Source organism: Amblyomma americanum, chromosome 2, assembly GCF_052857255.1.
Source record: "Amblyomma americanum isolate KBUSLIRL-KWMA chromosome 2, ASM5285725v1, whole genome shotgun sequence".
In the NCBI taxonomy this organism is placed as follows: Eukaryota; Metazoa; Arthropoda; class Arachnida; order Ixodida; family Ixodidae; genus Amblyomma; species Amblyomma americanum.
This window is the reverse complement of record NC_135498.1, coordinates 74585600-74605046: the sequence shown is the minus strand read 5'-3', so window position 1 is coordinate 74605046 and position 19447 is coordinate 74585600. Positions and strand designations below refer to the sequence as shown.

At 46.2% G+C, this 19447-nt stretch overlaps 1 protein-coding gene across 1 annotated transcript; it reads left to right on the top strand.

Annotated features, from left to right (window-relative positions):
- The first annotated feature begins 1955 nt into the window (after positions 1-1955).
- Positions 1956-15371, top strand: LOC144121431 (fatty-acid amide hydrolase 2-A-like). Its single transcript, XM_077654620.1, has 7 exons — positions 1956-2258; positions 3873-4092; positions 6720-6929; positions 8382-8501; positions 9678-9832; positions 10562-10657; positions 13638-15371. The coding sequence occupies exons 1-7, from the start codon at positions 2070-2072 to the stop codon at positions 14223-14225; spliced, it is 1578 nt and encodes a 525-aa protein (XP_077510746.1). The 5' UTR covers positions 1956-2069; the 3' UTR covers positions 14226-15371.
- Positions 15372-19447: the final 4076 nt, after the last annotated feature.

The following is a 19447-nucleotide window of genomic DNA, read 5'->3' as shown; positions in this document are numbered from 1 at the left end:
GGTGCGTGCATGTATGAAATATTTCTTTATTAATACGCCAATCTGCCCAAACGAGTGGCTTCCATAACGCCTCCCGTCAATATATATGGCACCCACCTTGAGTTCGCTTTTTTAGTTTTGTTTAGAATGCTCTTTGATGCTCGGTATCTTAACGTCCTATGTACTGCAAAGCTGCTTTCTCATTAAAAGTGCTTGTATTTAGTTTTCTATGTGCAGGCTATATGTCAGCGCTTTTCTCCTTTTGTCACCAATAAACGTTTCTACCAATAGCTGTATGTTATGCATTTTGCGACAGCAATGTTTCAGATATCCTCCTCGACTCATGGCTGCATCTGACGGACAGTGCCAGCGTGCGGCGGCCTGTTATTGGGGGGTAGTGACATAAAGTTCGTTGATCGATATTGAAATCAAGCGTACTAAAACTTTTGTTTTGGTGGTTAGCAATGAGACTGACTCAGCCAGACGACTGATGTAACGAACAAAAATTCTTCATGATGAAAGCAAAAGTTGTATACAAAAAAATTGCTAGAATTTTTAGTCGAACTTGACAAGCTAAATTATGGGTAAAGGGAAAAATGCATTACCATTGCGAAATTACAGGAAACGATACATAATTACCCGAATAACCAGCAAAGGTGAAAAAATGTTAGCTTGTAATTGCGTCAACTCTATCCTATCTAAGCCGTACGCTTCTTGTATGGTGAAAATCGAATTATCTTTGGTCTTTATAACCCCTCGTCAACATTTCCACCTCTGCAACAGTGTTTTTGGCTGCAATATCTATGAGCATTTTGGAGATAGCGTGCTCTCAGAGAGTTGCCCCAAATACATTCTAATAAAGAAAGCCAGCTGTACCATGCTGCGGTGCATATGGGCGCGCATATCCCGGCTGCAATTAAGTCCGCAAAGATGATAACTCACAGAAAAAATTCTCGGCCACTGGCCGCGGCGATCGTCGGCGGTGCAGTCCTCCAAGGCACTGCTCCGCTTCTTGAAGACTTCTGGCCTGCACGATAGGCTGTGAGTGCACCGAACGTTGTGGCTTTTCATAGTGGCTTTAATTTCCTGCTACTCTCTTTTATCCTTCATCTTTTTATCCCCTCACCATTCCCCCCCCCCATGCAGGGTAGGAAACCGGTTATTCTTTCGGTTAGCCTCCCTGCCTTTCCTCCTCCTCGTACAAATGCAACGAGCTAAGGGGAGCAGTTTTAAATAACATACTATCAAGCATAAACGAACGCGCCACTTACAAAGGTAATCATTTAGAAAGTGTGGTTTAGAGATGCCGGGTAGAAATATTCTTTACGCTGTGTTTCAAGTTATTCTTTATACTGAAGGAAAAAAAAGCACGCAGTGGCAAGTCTAATTACACTCGTAGCTTTTCGCACTTTTCGTAGCTTTTCGTAGCTTTTGCTCGTGATCGGGTTAAAAACCTCTACTGTTCGCTCTAACAAGAGTGGGTGTCATCTGCAATTATAGAAAGGTTTTGCTTATTTGGTTTACAAGATTTATTATCCGAAAGCGACTCCGGCTATGACGGACGCCGTAGTGGAGGGCTCCGGGTAATTTCGACCACCTGAGATTCTTTACCGTGCGCTGACATCGCACAATACACGCGCCTCTAGCATTTCATCTCCATCGAAACGCGAGCGCCGCGGACGGGATCGAACTGGATCAGCGTCTTGGATCAGCCGTCATAACGACGGGCCTACCGCGGTAGCAGCTAAAGAAAGGCATCGGTCTTATATTCCTTCTTAGGTCCTTGAGTGCACGGGCTGAGATAAATTCCTCTGTGCGCCTGGCCATTTGTTCAGAGCCTCTTAGACTTGGAGGGCGTTTTTTGCTGGGCGTCCTCGATGTTCACCTTATCGTCCCAGCGACACATCTGAAGTGGAAGCCTTGATGCACATACAACGTTACGATAAGAAGATAGCTGCCGTACACAATCTCGAGTTGCAGCCGTTAACTACCTCGACTGCTGCATTGTGGTACCCCGTTTGTTTCCGCAACAGTCGAAGAACGCCACACGTTTAGTCAAGCTCCAACTGTTTTCTTTTTTCGTTGCGACGATGGCTTCTGTCGTGAAAAGCTGCACGGTTATGCTTGCGGAGCTTGCCGCCTACTTGTGGTGCAATGCCGTAAGACTATTGTTCCATCTCTGGTTCTTTTGGCAGAGGCCGCGACGGTTGCCACCAGCGAGAGACGACATCCTGCTGCGGTCGGCGAGATCGATCGCTGCTGCAATCAGAAATGGCGAGGTGAGGCTTTGTTACCTACTATTTTCTTGCATGCAGATTTAGTCCCATTCCTGTTTGAAGAACACTCCCTTGTGCCCTAGCAGACACCGCGACCATCTCATAACTTGAACTAAAAATAATTCTTCATTGACATGCTGCCCGATAAGAACGTTATCTGAATGTGTTGGATGCTGGCATTCCCGAAAAATAAGACCCTTGGATTCGCGCTCTCCCTGGCCTTGACAGCATTTTCCGTAGCCCACTGTTTAAACGCGATACATCTCGGCTGCGCCATATTACAACGACGCTAGCTCTGTTAAAGATCAACTCTAGGCAGCCTATTTGAGGGATATTTGAAGCTCAGGTTCATGCGCAGTTCTAAAGAAAGAGGTACCGGATGTATACCGAGAAACACAATGGGACACAAACGCTTGAACCCGCTGGCAGCTGCAACTTCTGAATGCTAGCCAAAGTGCTTCTCTGCAGATAACATTTCTTTGTTTTGTCTCTGCCGCTCGACATCGCTCTCTCTGTTCCTTAATCACCATGTGTCAGTGGAAGCCATTCATATCTTTTTTCAGGACCTTTGTATCCGCAACGTCTTTCTGCCCGTTATCACAACAGAAACACTCTTTTAGATTCTCTGGATTTAACATTCATTCGCCGCGCATTTGCTTCGGAAGTAATGAAATGGCTCTCATGAACGTCTCCCTTGAGTTGTTTATCATGGTGGTAACCGCAGAGGAGACATTTACCCGCGTACATCACATGTGGAGCTTGGTTGAAAAATAGAAAGTGTTCCTGATCATCTCTTTGCAGGGGACATGCTAGACATTGTATTTATTGAATGCATTGAACAGCTGCAGGCGGCTGCAGGCGTCCATTCATCGCGCCCTGAAGGGTACAACAAACCTGAGTTTTTATAGCGACAGCTGTTAATGTAGTCGAGTGTTCGACTGAAGTTCGTCTAGTCCGGCATGCTGGCGCGATGACATGAAGAAACAATCTCTGATCATAGTTGAAAAGAGAAAAGATACCGTGAGGACGCACCGTCTGTTGAAACTTCGAAAAACCCAAATCACGCAAGAAATTTTGAACAAGAACGACGCTTCATATCAAGCATCTACGGACTATGATGAAGTCATATTCTTAGCATATAAATTCGCCAACGCTACTTTCATGCTCATTAACAAGAAACCCGTGAAGGGTTCCGAAAGTCTTTTTTTTTTCAGATGAAGATCGACGACTGCTGCTTCATTTCACCGATAGCTGTCAAGGGTATGTTTCCCGCTTCTGTGGCGTTGTTGGCGTTACACGGAGGAGAAATAAGGACGAAAGCGGAGTGGAGCCGTTCGGCGCGCTTCGGATTTGTAGCGTCCGGTAGAGCAGCAGCGGCAACCAGAGTCTAGTGAGAATTATAAACGCTTGGGCCGTTCACGCCTCTGAGCAGTTGGGACGGCACTGTGTCGCGCGGAGACGGCGCCTTCACCGCACACCACAGGAGCCAGTAGCCGTTCCATGTCGCTTTACACAGGCGTGACAATCGTCGGCGAGGTTTTTTACTTGCAGGTGGCTTGGTCGTCACACTCGTTTCACAGTCTATTGATGTTTGAAAACTCTTCCTTTTATTTGCAGGTCAAAAGCGTCGATGTCGTTGGTGCGTACATCAAGCGGATCCAGGAGGTGCAGCCCACCATCAACGCTGTCGTCGATGAACGTTTCGATGAGGCGCTCCGGGAGGCCGAAGCGGCTGACCAGCTTGTGGCCTCTGGTACCTCGAGCGTGCAAGAGCTCATCCATGAGAAACCGCTCCTGGGCGTGCCGTTTAGTGTGAAGGATTCCATCGCCGTTAAAGGTGCAATAATTTTCTCCTCTGAAGAGTCTAATGAGACGCTGTTTCTATCTGCTTCATCCCAGTCTGAGCCGAAATCATTTGTTATCAGATTAAAGTTTTCAGTTTTATCTGCAGTAATATGCCAATGAAATGCAAATAAAGCCTTTACACAACGTGCCAGGGAACACCGATAGGACACCCTCAAGTAGTTGCAGATCTGTAGAAGGTGTTTGGAGATAATATGCTAGAGCAAATTGCCACACTGTATACTGTTTTGCATGTCACCTCAAGTGTGAGAGAAACATATAGGAATGTAAGCATGATATAAAGGCATACGAAAGGCGATGCCATGACATCAAAAATAATGCACAAATTAACTAACCTTCCACGTATCGCGCGATATTGTCACAGATTAGAAGACGACGAAGTGGGGAGTGGCGCGGGTGGGAGCAATTGTGTCAGGCCGTCCGCCATTAAATCATGGCATAGCCATCTGTCATGTCGTACTGTATTCATAGGCATGCTGTTACATAGCGACATGTTGTAAGGTTAGTGCTAACGGGAATGAAGCAACGTACATGAGACCTCACGCAACGTGCGAAACAGGCCGGCTTTTGGAGAAAGTATACGGCCATAGAACACATGCATTGCGTGGCATATCTTATTGAGAAATGTAAAGAATAGATCATATATATATATATATATATATATATATATATATATATATATATATATATATATATATATATATATATATATATATATATATATATATATATATATATATATATATATATATATATATATATATATATATATATATATATATATATATATATACTTTATTGACCTACAAAACTTCCGCATCCAAGACGTCGATGGCGTGTCCGGCTACTGAGCCAGTGTCCCCGGGCGAAACGCAAAGGCGCCAGTTTGCTGTGCGATGTCAGTGCACGTTGTAAAGATCCCCAAGTGGTCGCAAATATTCCGAAATCCCTCCACTACGGCACCTCCTTCTCGCTTTTTTCTTTCACTTACACTTTTTCCCCCTCTTACACGTGGTTCCGGTGTCCAAATAGATACGTGACAATTGCTGCTCCTTTTCCTTTCCTCAAAAACCAATTTCCATTGTTGAAATTTTCCTGCTGCACGAGCAGGCGCTTTTCTGCACTCTCAGTTCCAAGCCAGCCGCACCGGAAGGGGGTGGAAGGGAAGCAAACGAACCCGTTTGTAAAGCAACAGTGCATGTGAGACGAGAGTCTTAGGTGCACCTGTCGAAGAAGGCGAGCCTCGAGCACAAAAAGGCAGTGTGATAAAATGTTATGGTTCAGGCAAAAAAAAAACCTAAAACAACGCCGGTACTGTGTAAGCAAAGCGTGGAAGACGCCGGCGAAATTAGAGAAAATAAGCCGCTCAAATCAATCGCAGAGTTGCACAGGAATGTTAGGAGAAAATCGCTCAAGAGCGCTGTCAGTCAGGGCTACAAAATCCCCCAACTCTTATCAACTGCGTGCTTACGAGAGGCGTTTAGAGGATTTGCTTGGGAAGAACTATATGAGTACGCATTAGGAAAGTAATCCTTATTAACCAGCAATATGCGGATGCCGTCGTTATATTAATTGGTCTTTTTGGGGGAAAGGAAATGGCGCAGTATCTGTCTCATATATCGTTGGACACCTGAACCGCGCCGTAAGAGAAGGCAAAAAGGGGGAGTGAAATAATAAAGGAAGAAAGGTGCCGTAATGGAGGGCTCCGGAATAGTCTCGACCACCTGGGGATCTTTAAAGTGCACGAACATCGCACAGCACACAGGTGTCTTAGCGTTTTTCCTCCATAAAAACGCAGCCGCCGCGGTCGGGTTCGAACCCGGGAACTCCGGATCAGTAGCCGAGCGTCCTAACCACTGAGCCACCGCGGCGGGTTCGTCGTTCTATTAAAGTTTAATCTTTTGAACTGCATCGCATGCTTGGAATAAGCGCAATTCAAGCGGTGATGATGATGTTGGCGATAGGTTTAAACTAATGAGGGTCCTTGATCACTTAAATTCTCGGCCAGTGGTCCACAAGTGTTCCTTTTGATCAGTACTGTTGCTCACGTCTCGCCTCTATATATGGATGCCACCAGTGCGCATGCATGTGGCGTTTTGCGACGCCAACCGCCGAGAAAATGTCGCTTGATCCCCCGCCTTTTCACACATTAAGTGCAGCGTAGTTATCCGGATATGGTTTCTAATTTCATCTTTCCTCTCACATTTCACTCTCCTCAGACGCGCTTGATGAACTCCCTGAAGTACATCAACCGTGTTTTCCCTCTATTCTCAACCTTTTCTCGGTGGTCCTACTCCTCCTCCTCTTCGTGGAAATGAGAATTGAAAATTGGTTTTTGAGGAAAGGAAATGCCGCAGTATGTCTCATATATCGTTGGACACCTGAACCATGCCGTAAGGGAAGGGATAAAGGAGGCAGTGAAAGAAGAAAGGAAGAAAGAGGAGCCGTACTGGAAGTCTTCCTGGTTGCAATGGAAGTTTTATGCGTAAAGACTGAAATTTGACTAAATCAAGCCCTACGGCAATCCCTAGGAATTAAACAGGCCCGTTTTGGCCTTGGCCCTCAGACCAGCGAGCGTAACCACAGGGCCTTTCCCTTCAGGCAAGCGGCAGGACGCCGGTTCGCTGATGTACCGTGGGCGCCGCGCCGTGGAGGACGCTCCGTGTGTAGCCCGGATGCGCGCGGCAGGAGCCATTCCACTTGCCCTGACCAACGTGCCCGAGCTGTGCCTGTGGGGCGACGCCCACAACCTCGTGTACGGCACCACTCGGAACCCGCACGACACGCGCCGTGGACCCGGTGGAAGTAGCGGTAAGTCGGCTGGCGCGATATTGCGACGGGCTAAAAAAAAAGCTGGATATATATTTGAAGGACAAAACTTAATAACGTGCGATTTGTGGAATACATTACACTGATGAGTAACTAAGGAGAGGAATATTAACGCATGCATTGTTGAGGAATAACACACTCAAAGGAGAAGCGTAGGGCCATAAATAATATGGAGGAAGCAAGGAATGTGAAACGGACACTATAGGGAGCTGCTAAGGCTGATAGGTTAGCGTCATATGATAACAGTTATGTCATTTTCACCGAGAAAAAAGAAGCTTTGGTAAGCTACATAACTGCGCATAAGTGAAGTACACTTAGCGCCGCCAGGTACAAATTCGCACAACTGCGGCTTGCGACGATGTTACGAACTTTCAGGAGGAACACTACTTCGTCGTAAGTGTGCGGTTATCGTCGAAATATAGAGAAAGCAGCACTACAAGCGTAGCCATGAACGCGAAGAATCTGATAATTAAAACAGCAAGAAACGGACGACGATGAGAAAGGCTAGACACAAACACGACAGCTGAATATTTCTCACCGCGCATGCTCTCAGGCGACGCACGGCTTTTGTATGCAGCAAGTTCCAAACCGTAAACTCTCAACGGCGTTATCGCTCTGATGTTCTTGCTAGGCGGCTGTTTAAGCGGTTTTCTTCTCGATTGAACCATAAAATCGGCTTCTTTGTGCAGGTTGCGGGCGTTAGAAAGTTTAAAGGTGTCTCAATTTTTTTTTTTTTAAACACGCTCATGCAGGCAGGCGCATGCATGCCAACGTGAACAGGAAAAGCGGATGCCCGTCAACACATACGGTAAAATATCTTACATATACCCATGCATGAATCATGGCCTTTCATTTTTCCAAAAAAAAAACCTTTTTCCAGCGCCGGTGGTCATACAGACAGTACGTAAGGCGTCCGCACGCGTGGCATGATTTTAGCGCCTTTTAGTCGAGCATTCCTTCTCTACGGTGAACCTGCAGCATACGGATACGACATGCAGCTTACCTATTATTAACTATACAGGCGCATCGGCGACAAGAGCGTTCAACCGGATGATTTGCGTTGGTCAAGATCGTGTGAGCATTCTCTGCTGACAGTCGCCGCAAACTACAGTTGAGCGAAACATATCCTGGTTCTTTTCCACTTACAACGCACAGGAAGAAACTCGCGAACGTAGAAATCGCAACAGCCAGAGCACAGTTAATCACGAGGGTCGTCTGCGATCGCACTTATTGCGTAGTTAGTCCACAAGCACGCGATAAATGACAGCATAGCGTCCCGTATGATGAGCATTGCGCGCGAATTTTTTCAGCGAGATTTGAGGATCCGTCGAAGCTTCCGTGTGCAATTTACAACAGCACACAACGCAGCGAAGGTATGTCGGGACAACACATCTTAAGGGGACTCCTGTAAGTATTTCTTGCTGGATAATGCAGGTGGCGAAGGCAGTCTCCTGGCTTCAGCAGGTTCCCTGATAGGACTAGGCACAGACTTAGCCGGAAGCGTACGGATACCGGCCGCTTATTGTGGGATCTTCGGCCACAACCCAACAGCTGGTGAGTAACTTGCCATCTCACAAGGCTGTGCTTTCTAAATTTTTTTAATTTTCAGTTAAACGCTGCCTCAGTCGAAAATCCTCTGGAATTCTCTGCAAAAAAGCACATCGTTTTACAAATTTGGACTGTTATAAAATCTTACTCGCCTGACATTCCGTAAAAAGGTCAAATTTCGCAACTAAGCGGCACTTTTTCAGTGGACGCCTTTTTTCACTGCGCTACCCAAGGGACAACGTCGCAGCCAATATGTGAGCAGTAAAAGGTGTTTAGCAAAGTTGCCGACAGCAGCAAGAAAAATAAATGGGGGGAACACTTAAGCTCCGCCTTTAGTGTATCACGTGACAGCGTAATGGATTCATTCCCGTATATGCAGAAGAGCATTCTCTCTACTTTACATTCATAGATGACTGGCAGTCCTCATACCACTCCTGGCGCAGTGGTGCAGCGGTTAAGCGGTGCGCCACTGCCCTGCAATGGCATGTACTCCCAGCGATGGGCCTTGTGCGGTCTAAGTTGCTCTTCCCGAGCGACCAATCATTAGTTTAACTGCCACCTGTCACGGTGGGTAGTTTGCTCACTATCCGGTGACTAGGTTGTGATGGCGCCCCAAGGCCACGAGACGTAGGTGGCCCACCTGCCTCCTAGGCTACTGTCTGGCGACCACCTGCCAGAGCCATTCTTGTGATTTTTCTCTCACAACGCCGACACCGCATATTTTGGGAAACGGGGCCTTGGAGGCGACACTTGGAGGGGATACATAAGCTCCGCCGTGAGCGTCATACGCGATAACAGGTTCTCCCAGCAGTGAACCTTGTGCAACACAGGTTGTCTTCCCGAGCAACCAATCATTAATTTAACGGCCTCGTGCAACGGTGGGCAATTTGCTCCCTATCCGGTGTCTAGGTTGTGATGGCGCTGCAAATCCACGTGACCAAGGTGGCGTACTTGCCACACTCGGGATTTTTCGCTCAGAACACCGAGACTGGATTTTCTGGACAACGACGCCTTGAACGGCATCGCGTTAATAACTTGCAGTGACAGTCCAGTGGTTTCAGTGTAACTGAGGTCAGTAAATTATTTAGGAAGGATGTATTTATGGGGATTCATTCCACAAGCATTCCTAGAATATGCCCCTCATTCTGTTTTTGGCCTTTATTCGAATTCATCTTCTTGCAGGAGTGGTACCAAACGCTGGCCTCCTTCCAGACGTGGGAGAAAAGATGGGAGAGTATACCTGCGTCGGCCCCATGGCGAGGTTTTCAGAGGACTTGCCTCTGGTCCTCAGGGTTCTTGCAGGCGGCGCTGCCGATCGGCTCAGGCTAGACGAAGAGGTATGTACTCTATAGTCAAGCAATGCCCTGGCATCAGCAGCGAACATACTTTTCGCCGTCCATGTTTCTTGAGAGCATCAAGGTCGAGGAAGCAACAGGACTGTTCTTGTCGCTTTGTAGTACAGGCGCCGATGCATCCTTTCAGAACTCCAAGAAGGCAACCTGCAGCCACGAATTTCTGTATCCCTAGCTTCCCTGCGCAGTCTACATGTTCACCTGTCTTCTTTAGGAGGCGGTTTTAGGCAGCTAAGAAATTAATTACAGTGTGAATTTCGTATTCCAAAAACTGGAGCAGATGTGTACAGCGCCCGCTGCGTCTGTAGCGTGCATTGACAAGAGTGCGGGCGTCAAAGCCGGCGCAGAATAATGGATACAGGAAAGACGGGATTGTTCCAGCCATTATTTTGTAGCGCGTGGTTTTAGAGCGCTGCCGAGTAGTGTAGTGATCAGCCAGACACCAGGCCGCAGCGAATCGATCGGGTGCAATGCCGCTTCCGGCGTAAATGTCGCTAATGAATTAACCTAAAAACTGAGTGCTGTTCCCCGAAAGATGAGACTGCTCCCGGCAATGGGGGCTATTTGTTCTCATGAAGTTTGCTGCGTTCTCTTGACTTCTTTCCATTTTTTTTAATTTTCAGAAGATTAGGAGAATACTGGTTCGTCCAATACCTTCCAGTTGTAACTCGAACGTTGCTGCAGCACTTTTAGCGTTCGCAATGCCTTGTGCAGGTGAACCTGAAGGCGCTTAAGGTGTTCTTCACGGAAACCGAAGGAAGCCTTTACTTCAGCCGCGTCACCCCGGAGGCTCGTCAGGCTGTTGTGAAGGTCAGTGCTACTGCTGTGTTCCAACAAAGCTGCCGAGCACAGAACTTTTGACTGTAGCTTAGCTGAAATATATCTTGTAAACAAGATCTTCGCATGAGTATATAGCAGGCGAGTATCCGAGTGGCTGCGCTTGCATATGTTGTAAATATTAGTTTCTTTGAACTTGTTCGAGTACAACGCTCCTTTCATTTCACGCACGAGTACTGTAACGACTATTGTACGCTAAGGACCAATATAAACTAAGGCATGTATGTTGCAAGTCAAATTATATATTTATTTTTCAACATGTACAATGATGATAGACGCCCTGAAAGAAAGCTCTAAGAACAGCTTGATGAGGTCGGGGCGCCAACAATGCGCAGAACAGCACTGTACATAGAAGGTTCATTCGGTGAGTAAAATTTATTATGTATAAAGCAAAAAGAGTGAAGCCTCAAGAAACAAGTTGAACAGCACATTTTTGCAAACGCGTAATAAGGCTATTCTGTTGTCTATTTTACAGAGAAGTACGCAGCTGTAGTGAATGACATACAAAAGTAAACACTACATAAAATGTTACACTACAGGTATAAGATTACCTAACGTGATAGAGTAGTCAATATTCGTGAAAAACGATATATTCAACTCCACCATTAGGTGCACGTCCGCAGAAGGCGAATAGAAGCAATGTTTAGAAGGAAAATGAAAGAAAATAATCAGGCAGCATGCATATTGTGGTGTGGAATCGAACAGTATAACGCTTTCCAAAGGGCAGGATCAACTAGTTGGACCTTGAGACGGTTATGGATGAACATGTCAAGCAGCTTTTGCACTAGACAACGTACTGCAGCTCATTAAGCACCTGTCTTAATTATTTACTATATTTTAGTACGGTGTGTCAAAGTGACTGTCTAAAGTAATTCATGCGATGACGTTGCATTAGCCATTTCTCAGCACCATAACTTTATTCTAACGTCAGCAATCTGCTAGTAATTTTCTAGTGGTTCTCCAAATGTAGCCTGAGAAGTGCATGAAAGAAAATAATCCCGGAACTATAAATAGCGACCACAAAACAAGACAGTTTCTTAAAAGATCATTGTGACTGTCCCAAGCCGTGTGATTGGTAAACATAGCTCTTAATGCTTAGTTCCTTCCCTATATCATTTTCATGCTAACCTGACATTACTTCATTATTTTTGGCTTCATATTTGTTATTTGGCACGAATAACACGCCTTATGATTTTCCCTTTTGATTTTGAGATCGTTTACGTGTGGCCATTCAAATTAGTTGAACAAATAAAATTAGCAAAGGTAAACAGGTTAGTTGCATTATAGGACGATATGAATAAACTAGTATCAGCGGCGTATAATACAAACTCTGCATGTTTTGCAACATACATCATATGATTTACTCATACTTTGAATAAAAGCGCTTTAGTGCTGTCTTGGAGCGCAACACAGAGAATTGTACGGATAACAGACCCCTAGCAATTGACAACCACGCAGTGTTCCGGATCGGTAATATAAAACTGCAAGAGAGAATGCGATACAACGCGCACACCTTATAAATGCATTGTATTTTGTACAATAGCGTGTAAAAGGCTATGAAATAGTTTGCTGTGATTACAAATTTTCTTAGAGGAGTTTTGTTTACCAAGAACTTTTTAGGATTATTTCCTTTTTGCTTAAGAGCGCACTCTCCATGGAATTCCTTTCCTAGAAACATGGTGGCGTTTAGAAATAACGTCGTGTACAGCTAACACTGTGCCGTCGTGAGAACATAACTTTTCGAGACCCTTCGAGAATACCGGCAGAACTGAGATCGGTCTATAGTTGACGCGTCATTTCTGTCGCTACCTATTCATAGCCTTTTAATAGACACGACACTTTCGCGCGTTTCATTTTGGCAAAAAAGCATCGAGATTCTAGCGCCAAGTTAAAGATGAGGACGTGTACTGGGCAAAATATGTTAAGGACTGTTTTCAGGGGTATAGTCTAGATTGTCGAGATCAGTGACCTTCAAGCACAGGAACGACCGCTGAACTTTACAGTAGTCTGGCAGTTGTAGAAGCGTTGTTTAATATCCGTTGTGGGCAAGGCAGGAAGGTTCGTCCTTAGGTAGAGTGTTTTCCATTACTACGTTAAAATAATGACCCTTGTAATCCCCGACAAAGCAGTTGCAGAGTGGGCTTTCCCAGACAGTTATCATAGCTTTATCTAAACTGCCTGTATTCGTTCGAAATGTTTTGTTTATAACATGCCACGCGAGGTCAGGACGAGACCGTATGTCTTAGAAGAACGCGTGATAATAGATTTAGCATAGTAGAGACGTGTTAGCGTAGACGTATACAGCATTAGCATAAGTTACCGCATTAGTGCATTAGCGTAAGTGCGCGACCGGGTGAGACCCCTGGCATGCGCGGGAGGCGCCCGGTAATCCGCTATACGTCTTCATTATACATCTCCGCTAGGCTACACCTCTATAATATCGCTCTTGGCGTTTCTACAGTCGAACATCCTGCGCTTGACTTTTACAACCCATAATGTCGCAGCTTACTTGGACCGGAGGGAGCTTCATCATTCCTTCGTGGTCCTGTACGGGGTTGAATTTTAGGACTGGTCGCGTGTGATTATAATCTGAAGTGAACCAGGCGCAGGCCTTTCAGATCCATATAGGAGCCGTCCGAGCGCGCTCTACACAGGCTTTGGTGGAGTCTGATCACTTGTTCGCAAATCGCCAATGCGCAAGCACCTGCACTGGTCAAAGCCATTAATGAAAATGCATAATCGTAGAGGCTTCTCTCTTTCTGTAGGAGGTGGTCACTCGTAAAAGAGAATAAACAGGTTCAGCAAGGTTCGTAGCCGTGACTTTCAGTTTAAAATGGCTGAATACCGTGGAGTGGCTTTGTGCTTCCGATAGCGAGTGTACACGACTGTTCAAGTCATGAAGAAGTCCTAAAGACACGCAAACCGTATTCTGGTCTTTCTCTTCTCTTCATAGGTTGCACGGCACCTCAGGGAAGTAGTTGGCTCAAAGCTTCGCCGTCTGCACGTGCCAGAACTTCAGTACGCGATGATCAAGTGGTTCAAGCTGTCCGCAGCCGAAGACCCCGATCTCTTCGCTAAAATCCTCGGGCCCAGCGGATTGAACGTGTTCGGCGATCTGCTTCGCATACTCCTGGGAGCCGGCCGACACACATTAGCAGTCTTGGCTGCCTTCAAGATGGCGCCGGCGTTCCGGTTCTCGCGCAGGCAGGATGCAGAAGAGTTCCTCGTTTCAGTCGACGTCCTACGCGACCGTATCGAGGAGACGTTGGGTGATAACGGCGTTCTCATCCTGCCGGCCGAACCGAGCACGGCTCCGTACCACAATCAAGACCTGCTTTTCTGCGATTCGGCAGGAATGACTGCTCTGTTTAATATCCTCAAGATGCCCGCGACAGCATGTCCCGTCATGAAGGCAGCGAACGGGCTGCCTCTGGCTGTTCAAGTGGTGGCGAGGAGGGGAAACGACCGGATGTGCCTCGCCGTGGCCAGGGAGATCGAGAGGCACTTCGGTGGATGGATTCAGCCTGGAGTGCCCAACTGAATGTGAAGACTGATTCTAAACGAAGTGTTGCGGACATCAGTGCGCTTTCGTAAAGTCTCGCGGATCGCGTGGAAGGAGAATATCGTAGCTATGTTTGGAACCATTCATGATATAATGTTGCATATGCGGGCACAAAAGTGTATCGAAGGATGTTTGACATCGTTTTACCACATAAAGCATAGCGTTCCTGAGTGTTCAAGTTGACATCAGCTTTCGCTCCACACTGTTGGGCTGCAGGGCCATCCCGAACAACTAGAGGGGAGGGTGGGGGGGGGGGGCGTGTATGGTGGACATGTTTAATTGGTTCGAGATACTAGGTGACGTGGGCAATCAACTGGCTTGGCTCTTGTTTTTATCTCTTTGCCAGAAATTCAATGTCGGTAAACGATTCACAATAGCGCAGCGCTCTTTACTTTGTTCTCACAACCAGGAGGGCGCAGAAGTTCAGTATGGATCGAGCGATGGGCCAAATATTCAGAAGTTCTCGATCTACGAAGTCACGTTAGTGCGAACAAGCAACGATTTCCTCATGTGATGTATGGCCAATAGGCGTTTTTCATTGATGGTTCTTCTTTTCGCAGGTAGAGCCACCTTTTTGGCGTCAACATTGCTGAAACTAGAAGTACCCGCCAGGTTGTAGAGTGTGCGGATTTTAATATTCAGGCTTGTGCAGGCGGTGCATTGCGCATTTTTCTTGGATTCCATTCGAATGAGTGAACCTGATTTCCGAACCACGTTGAAGTATATTTATGGGCGACTCTGGGAGCAAGCGGTTGGGAAGGGGTGGTCGCATTTGCTCAGTTCATTAAGACAGCGCTTTCGGCGACAAAAAAAGTAGAAGCCAGTGTGGTTAAACCATGTACTAAAATTTGCCGTTCGGAGCTTAAGAGGTGGGTGAACGTCTAAGTCACCATTGCGACACCCATGCCCTTCTAAATGCGCACTTGAAAACACTTTTGTTTCATTGGTTTGCGCAACACGCGGAGGAGCTAGCCAAATTGACCGGAGCATACTACCTTGTCGACAGTACCTACAGTGCTGCAGTAAAATAAGGATTCTCTCTTTCTAATGAAGGCGAAGAACTTTTGACATTCTTTAATTTCCTTTTGATTTGTCAAGGAACTTCAGGACAGTTGGAATCGCTTATTCTGGGCATTATGCGCTGGACATACAAACCAGAAACAACAACGAGGGGAGGGGTGGGGGCGGAGAAGGTTCAATCAAGTGCACATTGGAGTGAAGAAGCAAGTGTGCAGTCAGGTATACAAACAATATAAATTATAAGAACTGTAAGAACTCTGTAGTTATCGTATACATAAAGGAAGAAACCATATTGACCATCATACGTTAAGTATATCAGCAAGAGCTATCACAGTGTCCTCCAGCCCTAGACAAACCATATTTGTGGTCAGCAAGGCATGTTGCTGGGCTAGTTGGTTTAGCATTTTTGAAACTTGGAAAATAAACCTTGGCGCAAATAAGTTCACGCAGACAAAATAGACCAGGAGACAAGGAACAGGCGCCAACTTCCAACTGTTCATTGCACAAGAAAACCAGATAGATTTATAGCCTCAGGCTACGCCCACTTTTTCTCCACGTACCTTATCGGAGCCGTTACTTATCGCCTCAAATTCTCAATTTTGCACAGAACATCGTACTCCGCCACATACAATTTAACTGAAGTATCACTCACACACAAGGCTGCCTTTTTCTTTATGTGAAAGGCTTCCAGTAAGAGTCTCGCCTGCTTAACCTTGCTCCTGCCTAGAATCCTCACCTTCTCCAGTCGAGGTTCACACTTGCACATGTTAACATGGCTGACCAAATTGGCATATTTATCTTTTTTTCGACCTTTTTGCCATGTTCCCCAAGGCGTATGTTGATGCTCCTCCTCGTACGCCACTCCTTCCATACAGCGGATGAAGGTACGCTGATGTCTTATACTGCACCCAGGGCGCTGAGTGCCCCTAATAAGTTTGTTCAACTTGTTTGGGGCTGAAAAAGCCAGCGGTAAGTTGTCTCTTTTAGCCACCTTTTTCAGGTTGAGTGACACTTTGTGCACATAAGGCATAACTTCAGGTTTTTGCCGCAGGGCCCCCTTCTGTACGAGATATCCCTGACCTGTGGAATGTCCTATATAGGGCAAACGGGGACGTGCATCAACAAGCGCCTTGGGGAACATGACAAAAAGGTAGAAAATAATAAAGATGAATATGCCAATTTGGTCAGCCATGTTAACACGTGCAAGTGTGAACATCGACTGGAAAAGGCGAGGATAGGCAGGAGCAAGATTAAGCAGGCGAGGCTCTGATTGGAAGCCTTTCACATAAAGAAAAATTCAGCCTTGTGTGTGAGTGATACTTCAGTTAAATTGTATGCGGCAGAGTACGATGTTCTGTGCAAAATTGACAATTTGAGGCGATAAGTAACGGCTCCGATAAGGCACGTGGAGTGAAAAAGTAGGTCCCCGGGTACCAGTCCCAGTGTCTTATTGGTTACATTTTTAGCTTTCAAACTATTTGTGGCCGAATTTAGCGGCCCATTAAGGTTTTTTTTTTGTAGCGCCATATTTTGATAGCGCACACTAGAAGCGTTCTCACAACAAAGGTCGCCTTTGCTACGCAGTGGGAACCTGCACGAGCGACGGCGTGCCTAGCTCGTCTTCGGGGTGGGCGGTACAAACTGTTTGGACGAACCCAGCTCGTCTTCGGTACCGAAATAGTTAAAGACAAAAATTAACTTTATAGGGGCGCGCAAAACCGACATCGAATTCGTACAACATGGAACCTGCTGCACGAGAGTGCCACTATTGTATATACCTTTGGTATACGTTCCGCCCGGGAAACGACTGTCAAGCTACCCTGCCGGAAGCTACTAACAAAGAAAACGAAGAACAACCAACAAAGCTGTGTAGGAACAGAGTTTACAAAGTGTTTCAACACATTTAGTCGCACACAGAACCAAAGGCCTGCGCTCAGCAGGATTCTACGCGCATACTTTTCGCGCTTGCTGTTTGCTCGCGATTCAGACCATGAACAAGATTTTCTAATGTAATGAAAACAGAGTAGCTTGGAAACAGAGCTTAAACCACTAGCTTCCGCAATAAGGCCTCGAGTGCTCGGAGCAATTGATTGAAGTTTGACTGTGTGCATCAGGAACCTTGATGCGATCAAGATTTTGTACACCCGGACGAACTTCCTCTCCTAAGCATTCTCGAGTTACCGGCCCAGCCACAGCCACAAAATGAAAGTTCTGATTCCCTTGCCAGGCTCTGATAAGGCGATAGTACCCAGACACAATCCTAAAGTTTAACACTACGCTGTCTGGCTGCTGTATTTCGCCGCCCGCTTTGTTTGTGCTGCACTCGAAAACTAGCTGACCGGCACTCCAAAGAAAACAGCTGTTTTGACGCTGACTTCCCTCTTAGAAACCTCTGTGGCTCTGCCTGCAGAAGCGGTCGGGCAGTTAAAGAACAACGTCACGAAGCTGTTATTCCAACTTTTCAGGAAGAGCCTGCGGCCACCGCCTCCGGCGAAAGACAACATATCGCCAAGTGCCAATTCAGAACGTTGTTGTGCGTGCTTACGCATTACCATATAACGGGTGTTTCATCTAAGATGTTCTGCAGTTTTTTAAAGAAAGATTTTAGATTTGGAAGATCCCTTTTTCCGCATGACATTGTCAGTGGAGAAGCGCATCAGAATACGACGTGTTTGTATTGTATTTGTTTTTATCCATCAGGAAGACTTAGCACCCCCGTACAGCCGCGATGGGCAACGAAAGAGAACTCCACTCATTCCAAACTTGATATCATTGGGGAAAGACGCGACACAAATTTACTTATTGCAACTATTGTCTGTACTGAATAGTTCACTTTTTGAGTAGAACATGTTGGGGGGCTAGTTGGTGCATATCAGCAGAAAAAACTGGCGCCAAATCGGACAACACACAGCAACAAAGACTGGACAGGCGCAACTTGCAACTGAGTTGTCCAATTTGGCGCCAGTTTCTTCTGTAGTTCAGCGTTAACTATCACTGTTAGTCCCCTTATTTACTCAGAGGTGTGTAGCCAACCGCAATTAATATTCATATTAATTTTTATCATTTTCAAAACGCAGTTATCCTCGGCACTGTGACGCAACAAATTTGGGCTATTTCTACGAGTTATCTGCACCGGAGGCGTAGCTTTGCCTGCAAGCTTTTCTAAAGCGTGGATATTCTGGCGCGATCTGGCCGAACTCTCTTGGGTCACAGCGCCCAGGGTAACTGCGTTCGAATTTATAAAAACTGATATATCTATATATACTAATTACCGTGGTCTACACGCCTCACAACAGTAAGGGGACTAACCGTGATAATTAGAAAGTAAGTACTTTGTATTAGCTAACCAGCGTACCAGTTAGCACGTCTTAGCTATATTTTGATGCCTACACCACTGACAATGCTATGACGAAAAAATAGCGGTTTTCTAACTCAAAAACCCTATTTTTAAAAATTGCTGCCAATTTTGGATGAAACACTGGGTATACCACATGTTCTACCTCGTAAGTCATGGTCATGGCCCGAATAAACGAGATCTGTCATCATGCCGCATTAAATGACGTCATATGGTTCTTCAGGGCCCGAATCTGCCCTCGAGGGGGGCGCCGAATCACAGTACCGAACGGCTGCCGAAGACGCGCATACATAGGTTGACTGACGGTTCGACTTCCGAGCGATGGCTGACTCAACAGTGACAAACAATTCTGTGCTACACACTAAACACGAAGCTACCGAAACATGCCCCCATATGCCCTGCCCAAACCAGTTTCTTCCTCTTGATTTTGTCTAGGATGTCATTAATCCGCGTTCGTTCACTGACCCATTCTCCTGTCTTCCTGTCCCTTAACGTTACACTAATCTGTTTCCTTTCCATAGCTCGCTGCGTTGTCCTCAATAAAAGTTGAACCCTATTCGTTAGTCTCCATATTACTGCTCCATAGGCGAGCACCGGTAAGATACAGCCGTTACACACTTTGCTTTCTTACATTGCACTCAACTCTTTTTTCATTACGAGTCTTTCTAACTGCTCATCGTCTGTGAACTTCACCTGTTCGTGCGCCACACGTTGCACCGAGTGGAACCACTGAGTTCTCTGAACCTGTGGGCCTCTGTTTGGCTATGGTTTCACGCAGCGCCAAGACGTAGCCAGAGGCTCTGTGGATGCTCACAAAATGGTCATG

Excerpts from the sequence above, each read along its gene's own strand:
- LOC144121431 (XM_077654620.1), top strand. The coding sequence starts at position 2,070 with ATGGCTTCTGTCGTGAAAAGCTGCACGGTTATGCTTGCGGAGCTTGCC. Across the intron at positions 2,259-3,872 it reads CTGCAATCAGAAATGGCGAG|GTCAAAAGCGTCGATGTCGT; the intron begins GTGAGGCTTTGT and ends TTTTATTTGCAG. Across the intron at positions 10,658-13,637 it reads CTCGTCAGGCTGTTGTGAAG|GTTGCACGGCACCTCAGGGA; the intron begins GTCAGTGCTACT and ends TTCTCTTCATAG.